Source organism: Sardina pilchardus, chromosome 16 (genome assembly GCF_963854185.1).
Source record: "Sardina pilchardus chromosome 16, fSarPil1.1, whole genome shotgun sequence".
NCBI lineage: Eukaryota > Metazoa > Chordata > Actinopteri > Clupeiformes > Clupeidae > Sardina > Sardina pilchardus.
Genome location: NC_085009.1, coordinates 16,582,854 through 16,609,370, shown reverse-complemented (window position 1 = coordinate 16,609,370; position 26,517 = coordinate 16,582,854). Strand labels below are relative to the sequence as shown.

Here is a 26,517-nt window from a genome sequence, read left to right as displayed (position 1 = left end):
CACTATGCCAAAACTAACATGCAACCGAAATAAAACTCAGCATAGCATAATAAATGCTTGCTTTTTTGCCAACACGAATTATGATAATATTCTAAATAATTTGCCTGACCAGACTTGCAGATGACTGATCTGACAGGAAGTCTATGCACGACGAAATTCGCTGGAATAGTCGAGCCGCCCACGCATCCTTAGCCTTTAAATGGGTTGTCTCTATTTCACGGCGGTAGACTCAAACTCCTACAATCGGGATTCGGGAGAGAAAGAAAACAGTAGCCTACGAATTTAAAGTCGTTAGCTCTTACCGTTTGACGGACGAATCATGAATGCGACATTGTCATTTTTTCTCCTTGTCGCCTTAGCGGTCCTGGGAATAGAATCCGGTGAGTAGGCTACATCCAATTCATCCTATAGCCTACAGGTTATGTGGGTCACATAAATTCAAAATCAATCAATGTTGGTCGATGAATTGTAGTCTGCAGTAGGCTGGATAGAGGTAGCAGTATAACGCAATGCTGTGTATCGTGTGGTTGGTAGGCTACTATTATTGACTGTCTTGAAGCAGGCTGAAATGCAAAAAAAGAGTATTTTTTCTTTAGAAATATAACATGTCATTTAAGGTCCACCAGAGACATCATTTTTGTCTTTTGTGTGTCGTTTCAGCTACCATAAAACCCCGTTGCCGATGTATTCAAAATGCGCCAGAGGATACATGCGCTAAGATTAAGGCAAAGATGGTCAAGAGGATTGAGCGTTTCCCAGCTGGACCCTTCTGCAAGAAAGAAGAAGTCATGTGAGTTTAAGAGCCTTTTGCTCTTATGTCGCAGTTATCTCTTCAAAGATGCAATAGCCCATGTAGGCCTACTGTAAAAGCCTGTAGAGTAACTCTTATGGAAAAAAAAAAACTTTAAAGCAGTTGTATGGTGAAATACTTCTGTGATGTTCTGTAATACCTCTATTATATTCTAACCATGTGTGTGTGTGTGTGTGTGTGTGTGTGTGTGTGTGTGTGTGTGTGTGTGTGTGTGTGTGAGAGAGAGTGAGAGAGAGAGAGAGAGAGAGAGAGAGAGAGAGAGAGAGAGAGAGAGAGAGAGAGAGAGAGAGAGAGAGAGAGAGAGAGAGAGAGAGAGTGTGTGTGTGTGAGAGAGAGAGAGAGTGTGTGAGAGAGAGAATGAGAGTGTGAGTGTCTGTGTGTGTGGTCCTATAGTAATGTCTTATGGTAGGCATATGTCCCAAAATATTAATTCTTCTATAGTTTTGCATTTCTTTGCAATGTCAGAAGCATTCAAATACAAATTCAAATAGTGAACATAAAAAGAGCTCTAAAAATAAATGACCACCTGTAAAAAGTAACTGATGCCATGGTCCTTTGGGGCATATAGTTTACGTGACAGGCCTAAATGTTTACACAGGTAGCTTACATGAGTGATTAGCCTATTGCTCACTGTTACTCATAGTAAACCGCTAGAACATACTTTCATACTAAACATGATGAATTTACTGTTCTTATTGAAATCAATCTCTGAAAAAGTTGTATATATTTTCCTGTGGCGGTAACTTATCTTTTTTTGTTCATTTCACAGCATTCATTTCCAAAAAGGAAAAACGCTGTGTGTTGATCCTGCAGCAAAATCACTGGAAAAACTGGAAAGAAGGTAAGCACTTAAAAAAATGTCTGCCCAGCTATGTGTCACCTCATTTAGTTCACTCAGCTGATCAAGGCTCATCACTTGATCACTACACTTATATCTTTTAAAGATTAAAAGTATGCGATACAACACCCGTTCATGAAGATTACACACATCAAGAATAGTTAGAGCACCTACTGTACGTCCCTTAATCCCCTAACCTTCCTCTCTTCGCCCCTCATGTCCCTTCTCATGTTTGCAGCATCCAGCCGAGGTCAGCTGCCAACATCAGCACCACTAGTACCCCGGAGACCACGACTGCAGACAACTGATGACCATCACAGCGACGTGGAGGAAGAAACCTGGGAAGGAGAAGGACGCATGCTGCTCAGTCCAAGTCAGACTCTTGGCATTGAGGTCTCTGATGGTCAGCCAGTGATAACTGGGTGCAGAGAGAGGTGCTGGGATACAGATGATGAAGCACTATTTCTGTATTCAGATGAGAATCAAAAGTCGGAATGTGGAAGTTATTAATGGAAGAAGTTATATTTTGCACAATGTTTTTTTTCATTTTTTTTCAGGGGTACTTAACTGTCTCTGTATACCAATTTCAACATATGAATGTTTTTTTTAATGTTTAATCAGAAATGTTATTGACAATTTTATTTGGTAAATATAGCTGTAGATTAGGAGAGTACAATTAACAAAAATTAAATTTCAACTGATTAATTCATTGCAAGCCAAATTGTTGAATAGTTTTGGTTGTCGGATAGGCTATGTGTCACATCATGTGACTAATACACATGCTATATGATTGTCTCATGATAACATTCCAAATAATTAATCAAGCTGGCAATTAATTAAATGTTTTTTAAAAGTGCTTCACAGCCCTACTTTAAATAGAAGCAATACACTTTTTAATCAATAGAATGTCTTTTTTCATTGTTATTAGATTATGAGATGATTATGCAAACTGCAGTACTGTATACGGTCAATGTGAATACATTTTTAAATATTTTATATGATGTTTATATGTATTTTTGCACTTGTTGACGTCTTTGTCTTTCAGTCTATGTGTCTGGTAATGTTAAAATACATTTTAGTGCTTCATCAAAATGTAAATTCTGACTAGGCCTATTTATTTAAATAAAAAAATGGCTATTTTAAAACAAGTTGTTTTATTCATGCTCTTTTTTTCACCTGAGCGGGCTTTGGGTGGACCATTTCCAGACTTTTGTCATGATACTCCAGATTATACAGAAAGTTTGCGTACTTCATCAAAGTCAACAAATGTACGGTATTTTGTACATACTGTATTGTTTTGATGAAAATCGCGGCAAAATTCTCAGCTTGCACTTGTGGTATATGCATTGGGTGGTGGCCACGTCCTACCACCAGAGGGAGACAAAGGGCACAGATTACAGACAGAGCTGACAAAGGTCTGTGGACTACTGGAGTTTGTGGCGATTGAACAGTTTTGAGAATAGTGTCCCCTTGTCCAGAATTCCAAATTACTTACTTGGCATTGGTGCTTAGCAACAGATTAAGTGACAGACATATCACATAACTGTCAAGTCATTCTCACACTAGACACAAAGTGATCTATAGCAGCTGCTGCTGTCTAGAGCTTTGTGTCATGATCTTGTAGATTTATAGAACCACTGTTTCTACTTATCGTATCATCATAGTTAGAGCACCAAACACATGCACACACACATAGCCTACATACATAAATCATCCATAGTAGTTCCTTGATGGTGGAATGATATGGATCCTTATAACAAGCATCAATGAGAGATCAACGCTTAACATACCACCTATAAGGACTTTGGGTTTGATCTTTTAACAGGAATAGGTGTATGTGACAACACATGTAACACATGTACTGTACATGTTTTGTTCCTCTTTCAATACGCATTATAGGCCATCATTAAGTATATTAGACCAAAATGGACATCAAGTTTGCTTCCAGTGTTTAGCAAAAAAGATTGCATTTGGAATTTATGTTATGCTGTGCTTCAGGACTCCCCAGTTATCACCTCTTGAAGGGTATTGGAAGTGAAGTAGGATGGTAATATGCATGGTTTTGGTATGACTCAGATACATAACAGTTGTGTTAGTAAAAAGATTGAATGTCCTGTGAATTAATAGACGAACATGCATGTGAAATTTCTGTCTGTTCAGTCATGTTCGCTTGCGGCGACGTGCACGACCGACGCACCAAACGACCGCAAAATACGCGAGGCAGCCATGATGCGCACACGAACGCGTTGTCTGCAGCAAGTGTAATTCCACTCTTACTTCACAGTGTAGCAAAACTTTAGCAATTTTAGTATCATTCATTTAAATGATAATTTGTACCTTTCCACCTCAACATTAAATTACACTCATTTTAGGCACAATAAACAAAATCAACAAAACACAAAAACTAAATTATACTTAGTAAACATTTAAGTAAAGAAAGCTATTAGATTTTACAGTGCACGTAATTCGAACCCTGCTTTAGGGTAAAGGTGTTGTTTAGTTTCTGGAAAATATGTTTTTTCATGTAGGTTTTATAGAGTTGTAGTAAACATGAATTTATATCTTACAGTGGACAGAAAACAGACATCTCTCTGTTTTCAGAATGAGGTAGGATACAGATGAAGCAAACTGTCATCTTTTTTATGCAATTCTTCCGAACTGAACGTGCTATGTGTTTTGCAGCGTGCCTGTGCCCCCAGTGACACTTTGACCCTGAACATACACTCTGGTGTGGCAGTGTGTTGCTTAAGCAGCAGGAAAAAAAGGAAGTGGACTCTCAACAAATGTGCAAACCAATTACAAAACACCATGGACAATGATGACTCTCTTTCCACCGAAAACGAACCTGATGTGAACTAGTGCCGTTTAGAATTCTTTGAACCGTAGTGCTCAAGTGAACCAGCCCGCATTTAGCCTACACCAGTTCTGAACCGAACCAAAGATGCGTCATCAACAATGGGTGGTGCATGCAAAAGCAAAAGTTAATGAGATGCATAAACGGGAGAATGATATGACCAGTTGTCCCATAAAAACGGCAGATACTAGCTGTTTAAAATGCTATTCAACGTCTACAGTGCAATGCTAGTTGGATCGCTTTGTTTACTCAACAGTTGATATGGACGGAAAAGTCATGCTTTTAGCCATCTCCTCTCTGAATGGCGCAATGACACGCCCACTCCGGTTCGCAGGAAAAAACAAGTATTTTTTGGTTCGACTTCCGAACCAAGGTGCCACGTTCCGAACCGGCTTTTGTTTGGTGGAAACGCAACAAACGGTTCAAATGTTAGTTCGCGAACGGGAACGGAGACGGTTCTCTGTCGGTGGAAAAGGGCCTTGAGTGACCATTGTTTGGCATTTCAAGGTAAATTCTCTTCTCTTCACTTTCGCCTAACTGTGACTGTGCTTGGGTGTCGACAAAATGTCCTCTCTCTGACACACACACACACGCACACACACACACACACACACACACACACACACACACACACACACACACAAAGTCCCTTTAAGGGAACTCCTTTTGTCCTGGCAATGGAAAATGTATGACCACGAACCACATGTCAACCTGCCCCTCGAGGTGGGATCAGTTCAGGGTTCCCCAGGTGATATTTTCACAATTTCTTGGCCAGAGACTGATTACTTGTGGATGAGGATGTGAAGCAAAACAATATATTGTATAATTATATAAATGGCTGGATTTATTTGATTTTATTGTCTGCATTGCACATGAATGAAAACTATTTCAGTTTACAAAATTAATTCATGCTGTGATAACCCGATTTGATCAAATCATTCTAATTAAATTGATTAGGCTTAGGCTTACTGGAAATATTCATGTAATTCATGACAGTGTTACATGGCATGTATTGAGAGTAGACAGACATACATTTATTTATTTATTCATTAAAGGTAGGGTATGGAATGAGCTTTTTTGGCCATTTTTGCAAAATCACTTGAAATCCTATTCCTAACCCACTTATAGCCACTAAGTTGGAAGCACTGAAATGGAAATTAAACACGTCAATCATCTGCGGAACGGGCAGGGCTCGAAAAACTCCAGCCAATAGAATTCCTCACCCCATACCATCATTTCACAGCTCGATCGTCAATCTAACGTCTTACTCCTCTTCCTACTCCCCCTCCCCACCGCGCGCGACCCTTTCGAAAGCTGGTGACCGCGAGTCAGTGCTGAAACGAAACCAACTGCCTCCTGCTGCACGTCCATGTTCCCCTCTTGTTGTGTCACTTCATTTCTATACAAACTAACTAAGGCAGCGGATACCTACGGAAACTCAATCACCCACGCAATAAATAAGCTATGTAGCAAAAATTACATTTTACCATGACACGAAGAGTGCTGTAAACATGAAATCGAAACTTAACAGCTTGGAGCTACGGTGGAATAGGCGAACCAACGGGGCAGCACTAAACTCGGATATTTCAGGAGATAATCGCCCTGGTAAGAACAAACCAGATTCTGTTCAAATATACACACCTATGGCTACTGAACCATATGTACTACAACCCTTTGGAGGTGAATAGCCTAATGTAATTGGGGAAGTTGATGTGAGTGATTGTATGGAGACTAGAGCTCATAGTGCTGTAGACGCCAGGATGGCATTTCATTTAGCCTGGCTCGCTCTCGCGCTGCGCATTTGAATTGTCGCTCGTGCATGGAGGGCGGGACTTGAGGTTGTATATGTTCAAACTCTGCCGTCCGTTTTGCTAATTCCGTACCCAACCTTTAATACATTAATACATACTGATTGATAGTAGGGCAATTCCATATCAGGGGGGTATTTCACAAAACCAAGATAGGGGATTTAGACAGGCTTACTGGGTTATCCTGGATGAACATAGCCTTGACTTGGTTTCACAGAAGAAACCAAGTCAAGGCTATGAAAAGTGATAGCCTTGACTTGACTTAATTTGTCTTAAAAGCCGAATTAGTTCAAAACACCTTCGAAAAATGTCCCCTCCACTTCCAATCAACTACTACAGCAGCATCAAACATCTGTCAAAAAAGAAGCAAACAACGAGTAGGCTATGTTATTAATTATAAGGCCACCATAATTTAAATGACATCCATATGGTATTAGGCAGACATTCTGCTGTGTTTTGCGAGTAAATGCATGTTGCAAATAATATATAAATGGAATCTACAGCTCTTTAAAAAAAATCATGTGGAGGTTTCATTTGAATGACAGCTAGCTGAACCAATCAGATTATGTAATTACCATTAGAATCAACTTATCTTGGCTGTGAGCCTGGTCAGGAGCAGGCTAGCTCCACAGAATAAATCGCCATGGTAACTTATACCATAACATATCCTGCTGCCCCCTATCCCGCTTTTGTGCAACTGGACCACGGATAAATTGAGCCAGGATAACCAAGATATCCCGGGTTAATCCCTTATCCTAGTTTTGTGCAATAGGCCCCTGTGGGGTGTCCTACGAAGCAAGTTAGACAAATCTAGGTTATCTAGACATATCGAGGCTGCACAAAGCCTTAACTCGGATATTAAGTTAAGTGATCCTACGACAGCAGGTATGTGATAAATTTGTCAAACTAGGCTTTCAGCTCAGATCTGTGCGTTCTCGTGGTTGGGGTGATTTTGACCAATCGGGAAACGTGGAGATGCACAAGACAGCCTAGGTTTAAAAACGATTACTTCCGCATTTATGAGCGGTAGCGAAATCTAGGGTGGTCTTTTTTAGTGTCTAACCTATAACATCAAAAAGTCGATGGTCATCAGATATTGTATGGCATGCATGTCCATAGTAGTGATATATTTGCACGCACAACATACTTAAAAGCGCCTTCGAGATTCCAAATGTTTGCAGAGGCGGGGCCGAACCTGTTCAAAGTATGACAGATTAGCACATGTGAGAGAACTTCGTTGTTCAAGATAATGGATTGGTTAGAATTGGTCAGAGGGCGGTGATATTTCACGATTTGAGCTATAACCAGAGAATGTCTAATAAGGGGAGAAGGACCACTAGCGAAATACTTCCGCATGGTACTGCAACTAGAGGGCGATCGCGAGCAAGTGATGAATGAATGGGTGGCAATGGAGCTGAACCCCCCAGTACCACATTTGTCTTTATATAATTTTTTCTCCTGAAATTGCATTAATGCATGCGATGCAGGATAACTTGACTTGACAATTAGCTGACCAATGCAATTTTCTATATGTGTTGTTATTCCTAAAAACCCTTTCAAAGTTTTCATGTCACGTGACACAAGCGAACCACTTTACGGCCATAGACCTAAAAGAAGGTTCAGCTTCACGACGGTCGTAATCGGTCGCGATTGTCGCGAGCATCGATGAGCTAAATGCTGGCTAAATGCTAGCATGTTACAGGGAAAACGGCCCATCCTATGAAAAGCAGAAAGGACATGAGTGACTTTTTATTTCATTTCCAGTGGAAAACCCATACTCAGGTAGCTACTACGACAATGTACATTAAGAAATGAAGTTGTCAACTGTGAAAAAAACGAGTTCTAGCCGCTTAGCCCCATAGACCACAATTCATTTATCACTTGCTCGGCAACGCCCCTAGCGGAATTTCAACAGATTGCAGGAACAATCCGGTACAGTGGAGTTAATAGGAAGTGGACCGGCTCTCCCTAAATAGCTCTGCTATAACTAAGCACATAACCCGCTCCCGAGCAGGTTTGGTTGCGAGCATAAGATACCATGGTAATACAGCGACGCTAAAACAAATCCACTTTCGTATGACAGCATACCCTGGTTTTGAGCGCAACATACCTCGCTAAGCCACTAATCGAGCTTCGTAGGACACCCCACAGGTCCTCAGTTTTTCCTGATTTTTGGTCCAACGGTTCCTCCTTGTCTCATTAGAAGAAAACCAACATTTTAGCTTGGTATCTTGTTTAGTTTCTGAGATATGGCTCTTCAAATGTGGACAGACGTGTCCTAAAAAAAGGCTGAAAATTCCTGTATTTAATGAGCACCACTTTTTTAAAAAAAACCCTCTCCTCTCTTAAGGCTATCATATTATTTTCTAACACTTGGGCAGTACCCTGTGTTGTTGTCCAAAATCACACAGGAATTACAGTCCTTCCCACCATTGGAGACTTATTCATCGAAACAAACCCATATTTTTCTTTTAAAGCAATGGAAAAAAAAACTGTTTTTGTTCTCTTATGGTCATGAATGGCTAGCACTCACATTTTTAAAACTCTACATATATATAGTCCATGAGTAAGAGAACATGTTGAAAAAAATGTAGATCGTAAGTTTTCGTATTTCGAGGCTATGAGCCTTCAAAGTTGGCCAAAATGAAGTTTTTTCCTAAAAATGCCACTTTTATTGCCTTTTTCCACGGACAAGATGAAATGCAAATCCAAAATATCCTTTTTCCTGCAATAGCATGCCACTTTGTAGATCATGTGAATGGTAGATCTGACCTGTCCATTTTAATATCCCCACAGCACATGTCTGAAGTTAGAAAAAATTAACAATTGTCTTGGCTGAAGAAGGTGTTGGTTTGATTTTTATGAACCTCTTAAGCTGGGCATAGGCTACACTGTGCGATTTGTTCAATGGTTCCGTATCATTGGTCCGACATCCCATAAGTCCGACATCTCATTAGTCCGAAAATGAACCATTGACCAGAGATCCCATTAGTCCGACATCCCATTGGTCCGAAAAAAAGAAGCCCATTGGTCCGACATCTCATTAGTCCGACCATACAATACATTAACAAATCCAGACTTTGGTCTATTTCCTAAAAACTCCGTCTACCACTGTTTACAGTTAGAGTGATGTGACGCTATTTGTAGTATGATTTCAATAGCAGGGACAATGTGACTGTCATGCAGGTGACCCAGGCTCACATCCCGCGATGAACTTCATCTAGCATGAGATGTGTTTTATATTTTTGCAAACGAACATCGAAGCAAACGTGTTTCAGTCGTATAAACTTTCATACGACAAAACCACAAATTAGCCTACATTCCAACATAGCTAAACGTATAGGACAATGAACTCTTACCTTTATGTTCTATAGGCTACAAGTTATCCACAGTTAGTCCACAGTTATTTCCATCGTGCGTTCTTCTCGATATGAGCTAGAAATAGAGCCTTGCCATATTCTTCTATCACACAGGTCTGACTAAATTCAAAGTTTCACTCCAGAAACTCGTTTTAATTTGTGCATAGTCCTGGCTTCCCAAAATGTCGCACAATACACTGCCACATTGGTTTATGTGCCATTTCTTAAATATTACATTGTTTAATTGCATATAATAACTCTGTTCTCATGTAATATCATTGTATGTATATGTAGCCTACTTATTTCTATGTATTTTTTTTATATGCACGCGCACCCGCGCACCTTACCCGAATGCGCTATGATGGGGGCGGTCTGAAGAGGGTAGCAAGTGCGTGTGAGATTTTGAATCTGTGGCGCCAGTAGGCCTAGCCTACTCAGTGCTGCGGCAACGAGTGTTTGTAAATGTTTTCCTTCGAGTTTGAAACTAACAACAATACCAAGGAAACGTACTTTCACATTAGTTAAACGCTGTGCGCAGTTTGGACCGTTGCGTTACCAAACAGAGGACGCACGAAGAGAAAAAGCCTTCGGGGACTGCTGGTGCATTCACCAGATTTGGTGAGATCGATTGCTTTTCTGTGTTTTCATATTGCTTGGTCTAGCAGAGAGACAGAAATCGCATTTTCCCTTTTTTCTGAGCATTATATTTTTTGATTGCTGCGGGACGTTTTGTCGGCAGCGGCCCTTTAGTTTTCCTGGATTGGATTATTGACTCTTGTGCGCGGTCCTGGCTAAATACAGGACATCTTTCGTTTAGTTTGGACTTGTAGGTTTATTTTCGGGACTGAATGAAAGGGGGAATTGCAACGCTTGGGATTGTTTGGGACATTTAATTGTGTGTGAATATAAAGCGCTGCTGTGCACGACCTGGGGTTATTGTTTGGTGTGTGTCTTCCTTTACTGTTAAACCGAAGAAAGCGACATTGTTTCATTGTTATAATCAAGAGACGCACTCAGATGTGTAGTCTACGTTGTAGCCTAGGCCTACTTCATTCTCAGAATTATCTGTTTATTGCCATTCATATTTAGTCATTCAAAAAAACCCTTCTGCGTTTAATTAACACAGCCGAAGGTAAACGGTTGATTGTTACAACAGGCTAGCACATTTCCACCTGTTGTTAGACACACAATGCTGCAAAAAAAGATGTCTCCTCTTTTCCGCGAATTTTGCATCTTTCAGTTTCAAGTCATCCATGCATCTCTACTGCCCAGTAAGCACAAGAACGTCTGCAAGGCGTCTTGCAGATGTGTCCGAAAGGTCTGGAAGGCGTCTTGCAGATGTATTCTAGAGAGCGTTTGCTCATCTGGCAGACGTATCTTTTCCAGGCGTCTCGGAGACGTATTTGTCTCTATTTGTGCTGACTGGGTGTGTATGGTCGGACTAATGGGACGTCGGACCAATGGTTCTCTTTTTTTCGGAGTAATGAGATGTCGGACTAATGGTATCTCTATTGAATGGTTCATTTTCGGACGAATGGGATGTCGGACTAATGGGATGTCGGACCAATGGTCCGGCCCCTGTTCAATCGCGGTATTCAGCTGCTGCTCATACTGTACGAGTGAATTCGCAGGGGCAGCTCACGATTCTTGTTCTCACACTACACGATCCGATGGTCGGATGCGATTTGACTGCTCACACTGTACGTCCATATCCAACTCGTCGGACTCTTTGATCTGGAACTTTATCAGCTGTGCTGCCATGCGGCTCCGTGTTGTCTATTGCTTTCAGTGTTGCCAGGTCACGTGAGGAGAAATAAGCAGCAGGTCTCTGAAAATAAGCCATGATAAAGACACAACCCCAAAAGGTTATAGCATCCCCTCCCCGAACCCCTTTTACATTTCTGGGGTGGTCATAGAGGAGGAGCCTACAGTGAGAGTCGACGCAGCTGCATAGCTAGGTTCAAAACGCCCCCTGTGTAGGCACTGCGTGCAACCAGCAACTTCACACAAAATCAAGCCCAAGTCACTTAAAATAAGCAGACTATGGCAACACCATTTCTTTTGTTGTCCGTATCTCTGTTCGCACATGTGTAGTGTGACAGGTTGAGTTAAATCGGCTCAAACAGTGCTTCAACAGTGCGATAGACTCACGAGGGGCGACCAGAATTTTGATATTCTCCCGATCGATCTGGAGGTGGTCAGGAGATGGTCGTGATGTGGTAATCGCTTCTCGTTACCCCATGTATACTACACGATGCGAGACGCACGACTGAGCCAAAATTCGACCCGATCCCCAAAAGAGTCGCACGACTCAAAAATCGTGGCAAAATGGGCCAAAAATCGCAGGGAGGGATCAGAATGCCATCCTGTAAACAGGATAAAATTGTTATATCCCATTTTTACTCTTTATTGATCCCTTAGAATATATGTTCAAAAGTTGTCACAACTGAAAAAGGCGACTAAATTGAGGGGCTGAAATGGCCAAATGGATCAAGTCACAGAAGGCTAAAAATGAAATATAACACAGAAGAGATACTGAGGGAGAACACTGTGAAATGTATAACCCCTGTTATGATGGCCTTTGAACTCACTGTGTCCCTAACGGAGGTTCATTCTCATTAAACAAATTTCTTCTGCATGAAGCATTGTCTCCTGGTTGCTGTTGGAGTTACAGTTGGATTCAGCATGCATTGAAATTTGTTCTAATGGTCCCTGGACAGTTAACCCGAGATCCACTTAGATAAACATAACCCTAGGACCAGTAAAAATCCTACACTTCCATATCCATATCCAAGGAGGGTTTTTTTTATGTCACACAAAGTGGGTACCAATGAACTCCAGATGGTCTGAAACATACTCCTACACAATATGTCAAACCATGATTTTGGCCTCAACACAGTTTTTTTGTTTTTTCCCATTCGTTTCAATGGGAAATAGTTTTTTGCGAATAACTCTTGAATGGAAGGTCGTAGACTCAATCCGATTTGCTCCGTCAGACATAAGTTGCAAGAATCCACGTTGTTCTATTAAATGCCGTTAAATAATCAAATAGCCTTCCAACAGTTTGAAGCGGAGCTTGCCACCGATTAGTTTCGGTTTCTGTCATGCAACTGCGCACACGCATGCATTCAATGAACACTCACCTAGTTGTAATGTTCTATGTTTAATCACACCAAATTAGCAAGTAGGCTATTTCCTTCTGATGGCAGAAATTTGTGTTTTCGTTGCTACAGCAACCTGTCAGATCTGTTACTAATGTGACCCAGTCTGAACAGAGCCATATCCGATTTGGACACTTGCTAAAGGCAGTGTGAACAGTCAGCCCTAAAAATGAGATATGAGAAGGAATCAGATTTGAATCAGATTCCTCTGCAGTCTGAACGCGGCCTATGTGGGTAGGTACCATGTGTTGCCAATAGACCTCTGAAGTTCGCCTACAAAAAGGACCTAAAGCTGCCATCTTTGCCCATACAAGGAGATCCGGGTGTTAATTGAAGCTAACTGCCTATGGCAAGTTGCATTGTAAGTTAGCAAAGACCAAAGTCTGCCGTCTTCACCAACCGAAGATCACAGTATCCACTAGAAGGCCGTGGACAAAACTGTGTAGCGCAAAACATCAGAATTTCCAATGTCTTCATCCCCGCGAGAGTTTAACAGGTGCGATAATTCAAAATCCCCATGTTACTTTCCCATAGAAAAAATCTCCAGATACCGAATCTCCTTATTTGGGCAAAGATGGCAGCTATTTTGTAGGCGAACTTCAGAGGTCTATATTGGTCCAATATGGGATTGTCCATGGGTTTCAAAGGCTTTGTTCACACTGGCAGTCGAAATCCGATTTTTTGCTATATCTGGATTGTATCTAGCTTGAATTTTGGGTAGTCTGAACGGCACAAAACCGCATGAAATGCGATTTTTTCAATGCTGATTCGCACCACATACGGAGGTGGTTTCAATATCACTTACTATCGAATATGTCTCAATCTGAACAATCGAACCACTTGAATAGGATTTCAACATGCCCCTTTCGTCATTTGCACTGCGACAAACAATTGCAACGTAATTCCGAGTGACGGAAGTGATTGATTGATTGATTCAGTGCGTGCGCCAGGGCTACCAGCAAAACAAAAACCAACGTCAGACTCAAGTCATTATTTTATGGTGAAACATGGAAAACTGTAACGTTAAGGGTGACGAGTTATTTGCGCCGCGGCTACGCATAAGAAGTTGGAAAATATCAAAAATAAATCCACCTTCATCCATGACGACTTGGTTGTGTACAACTCTACCTAATGAGTCCAGGTGTGTGTAATTTATATCGGATCTGAGCATTGCACGCCAAGATCAGATGTGATCGGATGTGATCACTTGCAATATGCAATGAGAACAGTCAGTCAGAAAGATCAGGTTCTGATCGGATATGCAAGACATCCGATTTCGACTGCCAGTGTGAACTAAGCCAAAGTAGAAAGTAGAAACAGTACAGGTGATTTCACTAATGAGCTGATCCACCTGGCTTAGATGTTGTGCTAATTAGAATCAACTAATTAAAGAGAAACTATGCAGGATTGGCCATTTCATCTCCGGTTTCGGTTTCGCTTTTTGTTTTCGCTCGTTTTATGCTTGCATATTTCTCTGCAGAGCTTCCCTTACAGCTTTAGCGTGTATATTTATACATATAGGCTGTATATAAATAAATTGCAAGCGTTGTTCTTCTTGTTCCTTACGCGTCTCAGACTTCCGGATGTAAACAAGGAGCGATCGCCTCCTGCACAAACTGCAAGGTTGCAATAGCGGACAGGGACACTGGGGGCGGGAGGAATTATGACTGTTTTCGATAAAACTGGTCAGTCAAGCAAAACAACAATTTCTAAGCGATTTTATGACTATGAAAAAGTTGCATAGGGTCTCTTTAAGTGTAAATGTAAAGTTAAAAAAAAATGTAAGCCAGACTTTAACACACTGAACCTACATAATGTGTATTGAGTCCGCCTCACTTGGAAGATTCAACATTCATGTTTACAGATTCAGTCAGCAGGGTGTTCTGTTGAGCAAAACTAGATTGTCTGTCTGTCATCAAGCCCAACAGCATTTCTCTGGAAGTGCTGGCAAGCAGATGGATATTGCTTCACTTGACTCCATCCTCTACTTAAAACTCCTGTGCCTCTCCTCAGTTGCAAAGGGATTTGCTCATTAAGTCTAGTTGTATTAGGATATTTTCTGGAGATATCTGCTTGGTGTTTTATCCTCTGGCCCCAAGCAAACCATGAACACTACCCTTACAATCATGCTACTTCTTCTGGCCATAGCAGCCCAGGAAGGTGACTCAGGTGAGACTCTTTATTTATTTTATTTTCCACTTCTTGAGTTATGGGGTTTTTTTTTATTTTTTATTTTTTACTCGGGAAATCAGGTCAGCACACGTGTCTTTCCCATCAACCATCCAGGCCATGCACATGCACTGTGTTCCAGTGGTCACCACTTCTGAAAGTTTTCTCAGCACAGTCTCAAAGAAAAGTTTAGTTTTAGTTTAAGGCTGGCTTACATTGCACGATTTTGGTCTGTTTTAACAGTCGGCGACTAAATTTCCAAAATCGGGCGGAAATCTTGGGAGTTGTACTGAAATCGCAGCGCGCTCCCGTCATCTAAATCGTTTAGTGTAAGGTGCCAATCTTAGCGGTTTTAAGTCCGTCGGAGGCAGTCTTTTTCTAGTTTTGCCGTTACGACAATGTTTGATATTATCGGAAGTCTTTTCAGTCGTGGCTCATGCAAATAGTGACGTGAACATTAAAAACCAATAGTAACCTTGCGCGAACATGAAACAGGAAGGGGCAAAATAGGCGACAGCTGTAGCCTTTATGATTATTTGTTATTTCATTTCTTATAATTTATTAGTCGGTTGTTCTACGTGACAGAACAGCTCTATATCTGTTAGTGATGTCACACATCAAACAATGCTGCAGAAACGCGAAAAAATTACTTTGATATGAGTAGGCTATCATGTGATTTCCTGTGAATGATGACGTGTAGCCTATTGCACGATGGAAATAATTTGAAGGAATCTAGCAGCAGTCTTGTAAATAGTGACCCACAGTCTTTGCAAAATCCTAATCTGAGACTGGCCTGTAACTAGACTGTGACTAAAACCTCAATGAATTGTCTTTAGATGTGAGAGGGTCTGAGACTGTAGTTTTTCAAAAATCTTTTCCAAATCTTTGCAAAGTCTGGCAATGTAAGGTAGGCTTTAGCTTAGTTTTTAAACCGTTATGCAGGGAAGCATTCATGTAGTCCAGTTGTATACTGTGCAGTTGTTACGGTTATTCGTGATTTAGTTTTATACAATAAGCTTGTTTATACAGTACAACACATTTTAAGCATAATCTTCATATTCAGGTCATAGATGCATCAGTGCTGTGCAGTGGTCACCATCTTCTGAAAGCAGTTATGATTCCGTTTTAAATCTTAACTCCTTCCTGCTGCTTTAATGAGTTTAATGACTAGTGGGGTATACTACGAAGTAAGTTAGACATATCTAGACATATCGAAGCTACACAAAGCCTTAACTCTAAACTTAACTGTAAAACTAGGCTTTCAGCTCAGATATGTGCCGTTCTTGGTGTTGGGATGATGTTAGCCAATCGTGAAATGTGGAGACGCACAAGACCACCTATATCACTTCTGCATTTATGGTCAGTGATGGGGAAAAATGTAGTGAGTAAAGCTACAAGCTAATTTATAAGCTACTACAATTTCCATCACTGTTCCTTGAGTCACCGACTACTGTCAAACGAGAAGAAAAAAAAGGTAAAGCAGAAGGTTTTAGGCTAAACAGCAACAAGTATGATTTGAATTGCATGGGAGTTTGATTGTCTTCACCCTGAACAAAATGAGTGAATAAATAGTAAACTCAACAACTTTGGCATAGGCTATTCAACAAGGCTATAGCCTACGTTCACTCTAAGTTATTGGAGTGCATTAATTATTTGGATTGGATATGAGCAGAAAACAAGTTACTCTCTTACTCAGGCTTTGCTCACACTGGCAGTCGAAATCCGATTTTTTGCTTATCTGGATTGTATCTAGCTTGAATTTTGGGTAGTCTGAACGGCACAAAACCGCATGAAATGCGATTTTTCCAATGCTGATTCGCACCACATACGGAGGTGGCTTCAATATCACTTACTATCGGATATGACTCAATCTGAACAGTCGAACCACTTGAATAGGATTTCAACATGCCCCTTTCGTCATTTGCACTGCGACAAACAATTATAACGTAATTATGAGTGACGGAAGTGATTGATTGATTGATTCAGCGCGTGCGCCAGGGCTACCAGCAAAACAAAAAACAACCTCAAACTCAAGTCATTGAGTTAAGGGTGACGAGGTATTTGCGCCGCGGCTACGCATAATAAGTTGGAAAATATAAAAAATAAATCCACTTTCATCCATGACGACTTGGTTGTGTACAACTCTACCTAATGAATCCAGGTGTGTGTAATTTATATCGGATCTGAGCATTGCACGCCAAGATCGGATGTGATCGGATGTGATCATTTGCCATATGCAATGAGAACAGTCAGTCAGAAAGATCAGTTTCTGATCGGATATGCAAGACATCCGATTTCGACTGCCAGTGTGAACTAAGCCTTACATTGACTTCCATTGTATTAAAAGAGCACCACATGTGGTGCAAAGTGGTACTGCAGATCCAGTGCAAATCCAGTGGATGTATAGGCAATATTTTCCAAAAATCATATCTCAATAAAGAAACTCAGCAAGAAGCCCAAAATTTGGACAGGTGATCCTGACATACAGAATGATGATGGTGAATTTAAACAAATCCTAAATTGTCCACATAGTGAAATGAGAAGCTGAAAATGGGCTTTTTGAAAATCAAGCTCAATTTAAAAAAATGCTCTGACAATATGATCATTATAACATCCAAAGTTAATGCATGGACATGACCTTATAGTCCATTTGGGTGGAGGAGGGGGGGGGGATCTGTTGAATTTGTGTCAGATACTTTTTGAATGAGAAGCCCTCAAAGGCGGTATGATAGGCGATAAGCCCTAAAAGGCGATAAGGCCTTATTTTTCACATAACTAATTTATAGCCATTTTCAGAGCTTTGCAGAGGGGAAATTACACAAGATATGTCTGATCTAATTGGATTTTTTTTTAATTCAACAGGAAAATGTGCTTCTATTCACATGTGTGTGAAATACCTAATGAGCCAATAATGTTCCAATTTGAACAAATAGGATTGTTCAGCACGATGCTTAAAATGACTTGAAGCTTTAAAGGGCTAGTTTTGGAACCATACAGATATACCTTTTTGGAGAGGGTGACCTGTCAGCCACTGGGTGATTTGACACACAATAACCCCATAGTGTGATGGATATTGATAGACAGAAAGTTGAATGGGTGATAGGCAGATTTTTAATGGATGTTGATAGTCAAGTCAAGACAGGTTTTATTGATTTAGCCCATTTCATACACAGAACGGTACCCCAATGTGCTTCGCATAATCATAACAAAATAAAAGTAGTTTTAAAAAGTGATAATGTGTTGGGAGTTTGCACTGTATTTATACTACACAAGAGACATGCACAGCCTGTTGCAGTCACAGGATCCACTAGGAGCACGTCCTGAAGATCCACGACAAGTTTATCTGGACAGTGTGGGAATGTATATGATGGAGATGGTCCGTGAGGATGTAGAAAGTTCAATTTTAACTCTCTAGGCATAGATTCTTCTACACATGCAAGCCACCAGTTATTATCATAGGCAGCCACAATGTACCCTTTGATGCTTGAAAAATCAAGTGATTCCTTCACTGACCATACCCTTTCAACCCAGCCTTCTGTGAAAGCCGAAAAGGGTCTAACCTCCATTTTCTCAGTGGACGGAAGCTGTGCAGTTTCTGAGTACCTGGAATTGTTCTTGCTTTTTGGAATCTTTTCAGCAGGTATTCAGCTTCAGAATGGTACATCTCGGTTGTGGCAAACTGACAGTGGATGTTCTTGACATTACATTTGATAAATTCAAACAACTGGTATGGAGTTAGAATCTGGTTGTCAATAGGTCGTTGCAGACTTGCGTGTGCAGCAAGGTGTTTAACCGTCTCTCCAACTCCGAAAAAGTGCCATTCTGCAGGAATACCAAAATCCACCTCATGATGGCACAAGTTGATGAAATTTTTCAAGTTTTTGTATTGCGCAACGCAACCATCTGAAAAGTAGATGATCTTCTTTGGATGCTCAGAGGTCTCATCGAGGAACTGAATCAGCAGCTTCTGAAAAAGGTGAACAGCAATGGTGTCATGTATGTTGCAGTCCGAAATGACGACAAAACAGATCTTCTCCAGTTTCACTTGCCCTTGATAATAGCAGACAAATGGATGTATTGTTGCCTGCAGATTGTTCCAGTGAAATGACTGGACAGCGTCTTGAACTATGAAACTGTAGTGCTCCGCAAAATCTGCCACAACTAAGAATGTTCCCGGTGGAAGACTCACAAGTTTGTTGGTAAGATGTACTCTGTTGTTTGGCAATAAAGTCATGACACATGACCTTTGGAAGACTACCTACAAACAACTCCAGAAATACATTGACTTGACTGTCTCTTAGTCTCAAGTGTAGACCTATCTGTTGATGTCCATTTCTTGTACACCACATTGTCAATCATGCTTTTATCTATGTAGTCTTCAAGTGTGGAAAGGAGACTGGCTGTTCCTGGACACTCTGAGCAATGCTCGAGGAAGCATCTAATACTTGGAGGGTTGCACTGCTCCAATGCAGTGACGGTAATGTGTTATTTCCCCATTTGAAATTATGTCTACATGTACTCCATCAAACATAAGCTTGATATTCTGATGTATTGTACACATACACAATGTGTGCCCTGGATCCTGGAAGAACACACTGTCTTGGTCGCAATTCAGCAAATTTTGAGAAGCCGATTTTTAGGTCTGGATGTTTCTCCTTAAAGTGTTCAAAAGCTTCATGCAGGTTGCACAGTACAAGCCTCTTTTAAATCAGCTTCTTCCCGCCATTAACTTTCACTGACAAACAATCTTTCATTCCTGGCATCTCCCGACTGACAGACTCGGACGAATAGAAATCTTCTACCACCTCTTCAGTTCCTCTGGAAAGTCTTTTTCCAAGCTTTGAATTAGGCACTGACAAAATCCCATGCTCTTTCACCAATAATTTGAATTTTGCTGCCATATATTTAGATGCTCCAAATTCCTCCAGAATTTCCCTCACACTCCAACTCTTGGGTAACACAATTAGGATTTGCACTTTTTCACTTTTTGAGTTGAGAGCATAAACTTTTCTCGGAGCTGATCTATAATTTCCCTTCCGTCATCATCTTTGCTTGAACTCAGTGGTTGTCCAGTGGCAACTTCTAACTTTTTCCTCATTGTACTGTCAATATTCTGTGCTTTTTGTTGTATGCACTCTGCCCCACTCTCTTTACTTTCACTGGAGATTCACCAATCAATGATAACGACTGATTAAGAAGTGACAAAATGGTATATGCTACTTCATCTTCACACACTGAAGGACCAGCGACAGGTTCTAAAGGGTCTTCAACGTAATTAGGAGTGTCAGGCTGATGTTCTGGTGTGAATGTTGATAACCTTACACAACAATTTCTATACAGATGTGCTATATGCAGCTTATATGTGCAGCTTATATGTGCAGCTTATTGCTGTCTCATCTCTTAAAGCACAAGTTATTTTCTTGCGATGACATTTGGAAGGGTCACAACAGGATTTCTGATTCAGTCGAAACAGCTTCTTTTCTGAAGACATGTTGTATACAATGCTGCAGTAAGACAGCGCTTTTAACCTCACCAATTACTGATCTATCTGACCTATATACCTATAACCTCTGCAATTAACTGAGTTACACCTGTTAAAAATTTCAGAATAGCTGGAACCTTAACTAACATCGTTACACCAGTGCTAATGGCCCATTACTGACTTGAGACTATGTGATGCTACCTTATACTGTAGGTCACAATATCTCTGCAATGCCTCAAAAACCACAGACCAAATTTTATGGAGATGTCAATGACATTACATGCTAGCTTTAGGAAAAAAATATGAATTTTAAAATATAGGGTTTTTTGTTATTCAATTTTTAATATCATAATTTCTGATAACTCGGCTACCGTTCATTTTGGGTAGTGTATGCTACAATGTAAAATGTAGAGCTGGAAAAGAGCTTTGAAATGACATATGAACCATTTCTGTGTGACTTACAGTAAAGGAGATACAATAAGTCAAAGGTATAGTCCCCGCCCCAATTTATTCAAACTTGCTTAGTCTGAATCTCCCTTAATATTGATGCAAGAAACGTTCTCATATGACTGAATCAGCATACCAAGTTTCGTTAAAATCCGTTCCGATGAGGTCCGAAGGTGTCCTGATTTGACACGGAATCACCCATAAAGAATATTTTCCAAAAATCATAAGAAACTCAGCAACAAGCCCAAATTTTAGACAGATGATCCTCACATACAGAATGATATATGGTAAATTTTAAATGGATTTTAAAAATCCTGTTAACTGTCCACATGGTGAAATGAGGAGACGAAAATGGGCTTTTTGAAAATCAAGCCCAATTTAAACAAAATGCCCTGACAATATGATAATGATTACAACCAAAGTTAATGCATGGACATGACCTTATAGTCCATATATGAGTGGCAAAAAAATCTGATGGCACATACTTTTCGAATGAGAAGCCTTCAAAAGTGATGATGTATTTTCACACAATGAATTTATAGCCATTTTCAGAGCTTTGCAGAGGGGAAATTACACAAGATACGTCACATCTGATTGGATTTCTTAAAAGTCCCCGCCCCAATTTATGCAAACTTTCTTAGTCTGAATCTCCCTTAATATTGATGCAAGAAATGTGCAAATTACTCTCTGAGGGTTTCTCATATAACTAAATCAGCATACCAAGTTTTGTTAAAATCCGTTCCGATGAGGTCCGAAAGTGTCCTGATTTGACACGGAATCACCCACAGTAAATGGGCATAGTTCAAATGACTCTGCATTTGGATAGTACTTCAACCAATCAGACCAACGATCCAGGTGCACCTGGTGGATACGCCCGTTCGTGATGTGTGTGTGGTCATTTATACCTGCATGTGTATTCTCACTGTTTTTATTGTACTACTGTGTGTGTGTGTGTGTGTGTGTGTGTGTGTGTGTGTGTGTGTGTGTGTGTGTGTTTGTGCACACATGTGCACCTCTTTTAGTCTTTCAGTTCAACAGTACAATATCTTTGCATGTAGTGGAATTCTATCAATTGTACGGGGGGGACTTGGTGCAATTCTCATTGAACTCTTGGCTCCATGATGTTCTGTTGCAGCTTCAGTCATTTACATACCTGCATGTGTATTCTCACTGTTTTTATTATAATTACTGTTCCTCTTGGCTTCTAGCCCCCGTGTTCCTCCGCTGTCACTGCCCAAAGATCCTTCCTGACCGCTTGGGCAAGCGTATGTTCCTATCCGGTAAAACATCTTTAAAGGGCATCACCCGCTACCCTGCCGGAAGCCACTGCAAGAATGAGGAAGTAATGTGAGTCTGGTGTTCCCTCAGAACACAAACATTTGACAGTCTGCTTTGATTATTCATACTTCATCTGAACAAAAAAAAAAGCAGAATCCACATGTTGCCCAGATGTCAAGCCTTTTTTTAAAAACATTTTTTAATCTTGATGATTAAGAGTCACAGTTCATGGAAATAAAAAAATCCAGTATTTCAAAATATTATAATAAACAATTTATTACAGTTTATAACATGTCAGTACACACAACCACAACCATGGGAAAGAGATGACTGCAGCCTTGACAGGATCATTAAGCAACGGCAATTCAAAAACATGGTTGCACTCTGAGGGCTATTTCAAGCGTTTCACTAACGTCAATCCAGGACGATTAGGAGTGATTAGTAACGTTTCAAGCCCTTACGGCCCTTCCTCACACTTCCAGCAACTGTTACACTGCTGTCCTTTTCAACTGCCCACCCAAGTCAAGACTTTTTCAGTTGTGCATCTGCTTAGTGTGCAGCCTCAAGCATAGATCTAGATGAGATAGTGTTGAGTGTAATGGTAACACTCAAAGTCACTGAGTAGCCTACTGTTGGTACGAGAAGAAAAAAATAAATAAAACAATCAGTGCCACCTCGAGGTGCTGCAGCCAACAGAGCAGCCAAGCAGTGCTACACTCTGGGGGGCATGATGACTCTAGCTGTTAGCAAAGATGGGCAAAAATCATCCAAATGTATTTCAAAATAAAATTTCAAATACCCTAACATTAACTACAAAACACATTTGGTAGCCACACCATGCATCAAAATTAAATACTGTATTTTTGTATTTTGAAACTATTACAAAATACTCTCTAAAGGGAGCAATGCATGATATCATTTGACAAATCTTCCTATTTGATCTATTCCTTCATCTATGCCATAACCTGCAAAAAGTTAAAAAAAATCAACAATGCTGACCTGCCTGTTACATTTCATAGCCTACACATACATATCAAAGATGGACTCAAAAAGTCATAACTGAACTTCACTGATGCAAACCAAATTTCTCCTTGTGACAATGGCCCAATCCCAATGTCCGGACTCACGGACTCACAGACTTTGGTGCGTGTTCTCGCGAAATTCGTAAGGGCTTAGGGCTGTCCCAATATCGAATTACAACGGGCGTGAGGGTTTGAGTACACACTAAAGGCAGGTTTAGACTTGCTGCAGACAACGCGTTTGTGTTCGTATCATGGCTGCCTCGCATATTTTGCGGTCGTTTGGTGCGTCAGTCGTGCACGTCGTCGCAAGCGAACATGACGCGTCCGCGAGATGCAATACTGATAAGAAAGTAGGGGGCGATCACTCCAAAAAAAGGTGACTGCAAGATGCATTATCGACATCGAAGCTGGGGGCAATCGTGAGAGTAAACAATGGCACATGGCCACATCCACATCTGATGTTACTATAGTCTCCCCCTAGTGAAGACCTCCAGTTGGGTGCGTGATGCTGCAGCGAGTCTGTACACAGGACACAGCAGGTCGCACACGGGCGCATATACGCTTACGCTTGGTCTAACGGCAAGTATAATCCCAGCCTTACCGAGCCCTTTCCATGAGTTTGCATCAGTGCAGATTTAACCTAAGGGAATTACCCACAGTTCAAAGTTTTGTGACGTTTACCACGGAGATAGGTAAATCCAGAAAGGACCAAGTTAAACAACAGCACGACACACACATGCATGGTGCATATAGACGTTAGCAACGTCTTCGTTATTAAACATTGCCAAGGTACAAAGTGATCTTGTGAAGTGCTGTCCCAATCCCAAATACCTATCTGAGCCCATGTGGCCTCACACACTCACACACTTAGCACCTGAGATCAATTAAGTCTGTGAGTCTTTAGTCCTTAGTCCTCAGGGCTCACATTGGGATTGGGCCAGTGAAGGTCGCATCACATTATAGACGGCATGCGCTGCGCTCACCGCTAGGTTGCTCTTGGTTGAGATAACGTTCTACGATTTTTGTTGTTGTTACCGCTCCTATTTCTATGGTTACTGCTGGGCTCCGCGCAAAAGACCATTCACTTACAACGCGCCGCGGTCAAAGTTGAACATGTTTCAACTTTGACCGCGGCAAGCGCAACAGCGGCAAAGCGGCAAAATGCCGCCGGCGCTGCGCTTTGCTGCGCTTAGCGGCAGAGCCGCTTTTGCGCTCTCAACCCATTGAAATGAATGGGTTTCATAGCGCATGCCGCCTGTAATGTGATCGGGCCTTGAGTCCTTAGTCCTTAGTCTTTAGAGCTGTCATTGGGATTGGGCCAGTAAATGTCTGAACTGTGAACTGTGAACTGAACGTCTGACTTCGTCAATGAATGCCAAGATTGAGCAATGTTGCAAAGGTGACCACCTAAGTGGTTCTATGTGTTCCAATTGGAAGATTAATGATCAGTTTCTTAAGAACTGAATCTGACAATGATCTCGACCCATAGCCTGCATGGAGAATCCCCAGATAGCAGACTTTCTGGCAGCACTTTGGCATCTGACCATTTTTGGCTTTGTTTTGGCAAACCTGAACTTTTGGAACATCTTGTTTTGATCTTACAAGCACATATCTCACAGTCAGGACACCTTTGAGTTCTTCATCTGCTCTTAACCCTGTATGGTAAGGTGTTGCCTTGTTGAAATGAAATTAGACATCCCTTAAAGGTAGGGTATGGAATTTGCTTTTTTGCATTTTTGCAAAATCCTATTCCTAACCCACTTACAGCCACTGAGTTGGAAGCACTGAAATGGAAATGAGACACGTCAATCATCTGTGGAACGGGCAGGGCTCGAAAAACTCCAGCCAATTATGTTCTTGACCCGCTATAGCATAATTTCTCAGCTCGCTCGTCAATCTAACAGTCTTACTCCTCTTTTGTGCACATACTCAAAGATGGTGAGCAAGTGCGAAAACGAAACCAACTAGGCCTACTGCACGTCCCCTATGTCCGCCGTTGTTGTACGCGTCACTTCATTTCTATAAAAACTAAGACAGTGGATTCCTACAGAAACTCAAGCACCCATGCAATAAATAAGCTATGTACTAAAAATTACATTTTACCGTGACACGAAGAGTGTTGTAAACCTGAAACCGAAACTTAACCGCTTGGAGCTCCAGTGGAATAGGCGAACCACCAGGCCAGCACTAAACTCGAATATTTCAGGGGGTAAAAGCCCCGCCAAGAACCAAACCAGATTCTGTTCAAATATGCACACCTTTGACTGAAAAATGTAAGGTTTATTTATCCAATGTTATTTATTGTTTGTTTGTCACTTCGTCTGTTTTTATAACACAGAAGGATCGATGTATTTGGTATCAATGAAGGCTCTGTTTCTCCTCTTTCATCTGATATACGTGGCATGTGATCCCGGGTTCGCGAGTAATTCAAGTGAGAGTAATGGATGCGCGGGTGAACGCAGAGTTAGACTATGATATACTTTTATTTAATTTCACGATTTTTTTTTTTTTTATCGTACAGACAAGTGTCTGGTATCGTTGGAAAGCCCCACTGCTCTTTTGTGCAAAAGAGGTCTCGCTGCAACTAATACTCGCGGAGCAATGTAACAGAGAAGTGGGGTTCATGAAGCTATATGAGCGGAAGTTGTCGGACTGTGGGCTGGTGCTGCGCTGTGCTGCTGCCAGCTCATCTGTGTTCAATGGGTGGGACTTGGCAAAGGGTCAACTGCTGTGCATGTATTTTACTTAGTAGCTAAGAAATTGCCCCTCGGGCATAAATAACGTTTTTAGAATTGAATGAATATATATATATATATATATATATAAGTAAGAAACAATAAATGGCAAAACTCATTTACAGTTGTATCATGAATTCTCAATCTGAGTTTGGTGGGGTTTTTTTATGTATTTCTTACAGCATTGTATTGGCTCGAGGAAAACTTGTGTGTGTGAATCCTAAAGCAAGTTGGGTGATTGCAGTAGAGAAACGGTAAGTCCCATCATAGTTTGAACACCAGAAACACCCGATGCTAAAGTCAATCAGTATCTTTTCATAGTGTTCATGGTGAAAAATAGTGTTAGTCCAACTAAATGTATAGCTTTTCATGCCAACAGATTGCGTATAAACTCCATGTTCACTAACTACATTGTTGGTGCTTCCTTTTATGTGCAGGGACTCTGAGCGAGCTATACTGACGAGGTCTGGGGGGATAATTTTCGCTGGAGTTTCGCCACTGTTTTGAACAATATTACTGGTTAAAAGATTCTTTTTGGAAAGCATTTGGCTCA

At 40.9% G+C, this 26,517-nt stretch overlaps 1 protein-coding gene and 1 long non-coding RNA gene across 2 annotated transcripts; both read left to right on the top strand.

The window, feature by feature from the left end:
- The first annotated feature begins 234 nt into the window (after positions 1-234).
- LOC134060396 (alveolar macrophage chemotactic factor-like) lies at positions 235-2,791 on the top strand. Its single transcript, XM_062517092.1, has 4 exons — positions 235-380; positions 661-790; positions 1,581-1,652; positions 1,888-2,791. The coding sequence occupies exons 1-4, from the start codon at positions 320-322 to the stop codon at positions 1,955-1,957; spliced, it is 333 nt and encodes a 110-aa protein (XP_062373076.1). The 5' UTR covers positions 235-319; the 3' UTR covers positions 1,958-2,791.
- Positions 2,792-4,813: 2,022 nt separating this feature from the next.
- On the top strand, positions 4,814-26,218 carry LOC134060099 (uncharacterized). Its single transcript, XR_009935130.1, has 3 exons — positions 4,814-5,010; positions 22,138-22,276; positions 26,147-26,218. It is a non-coding gene; the product is annotated as an uncharacterized LOC134060099 (long non-coding RNA).
- The last annotated feature ends 299 nt before the right edge of the window (positions 26,219-26,517 follow it).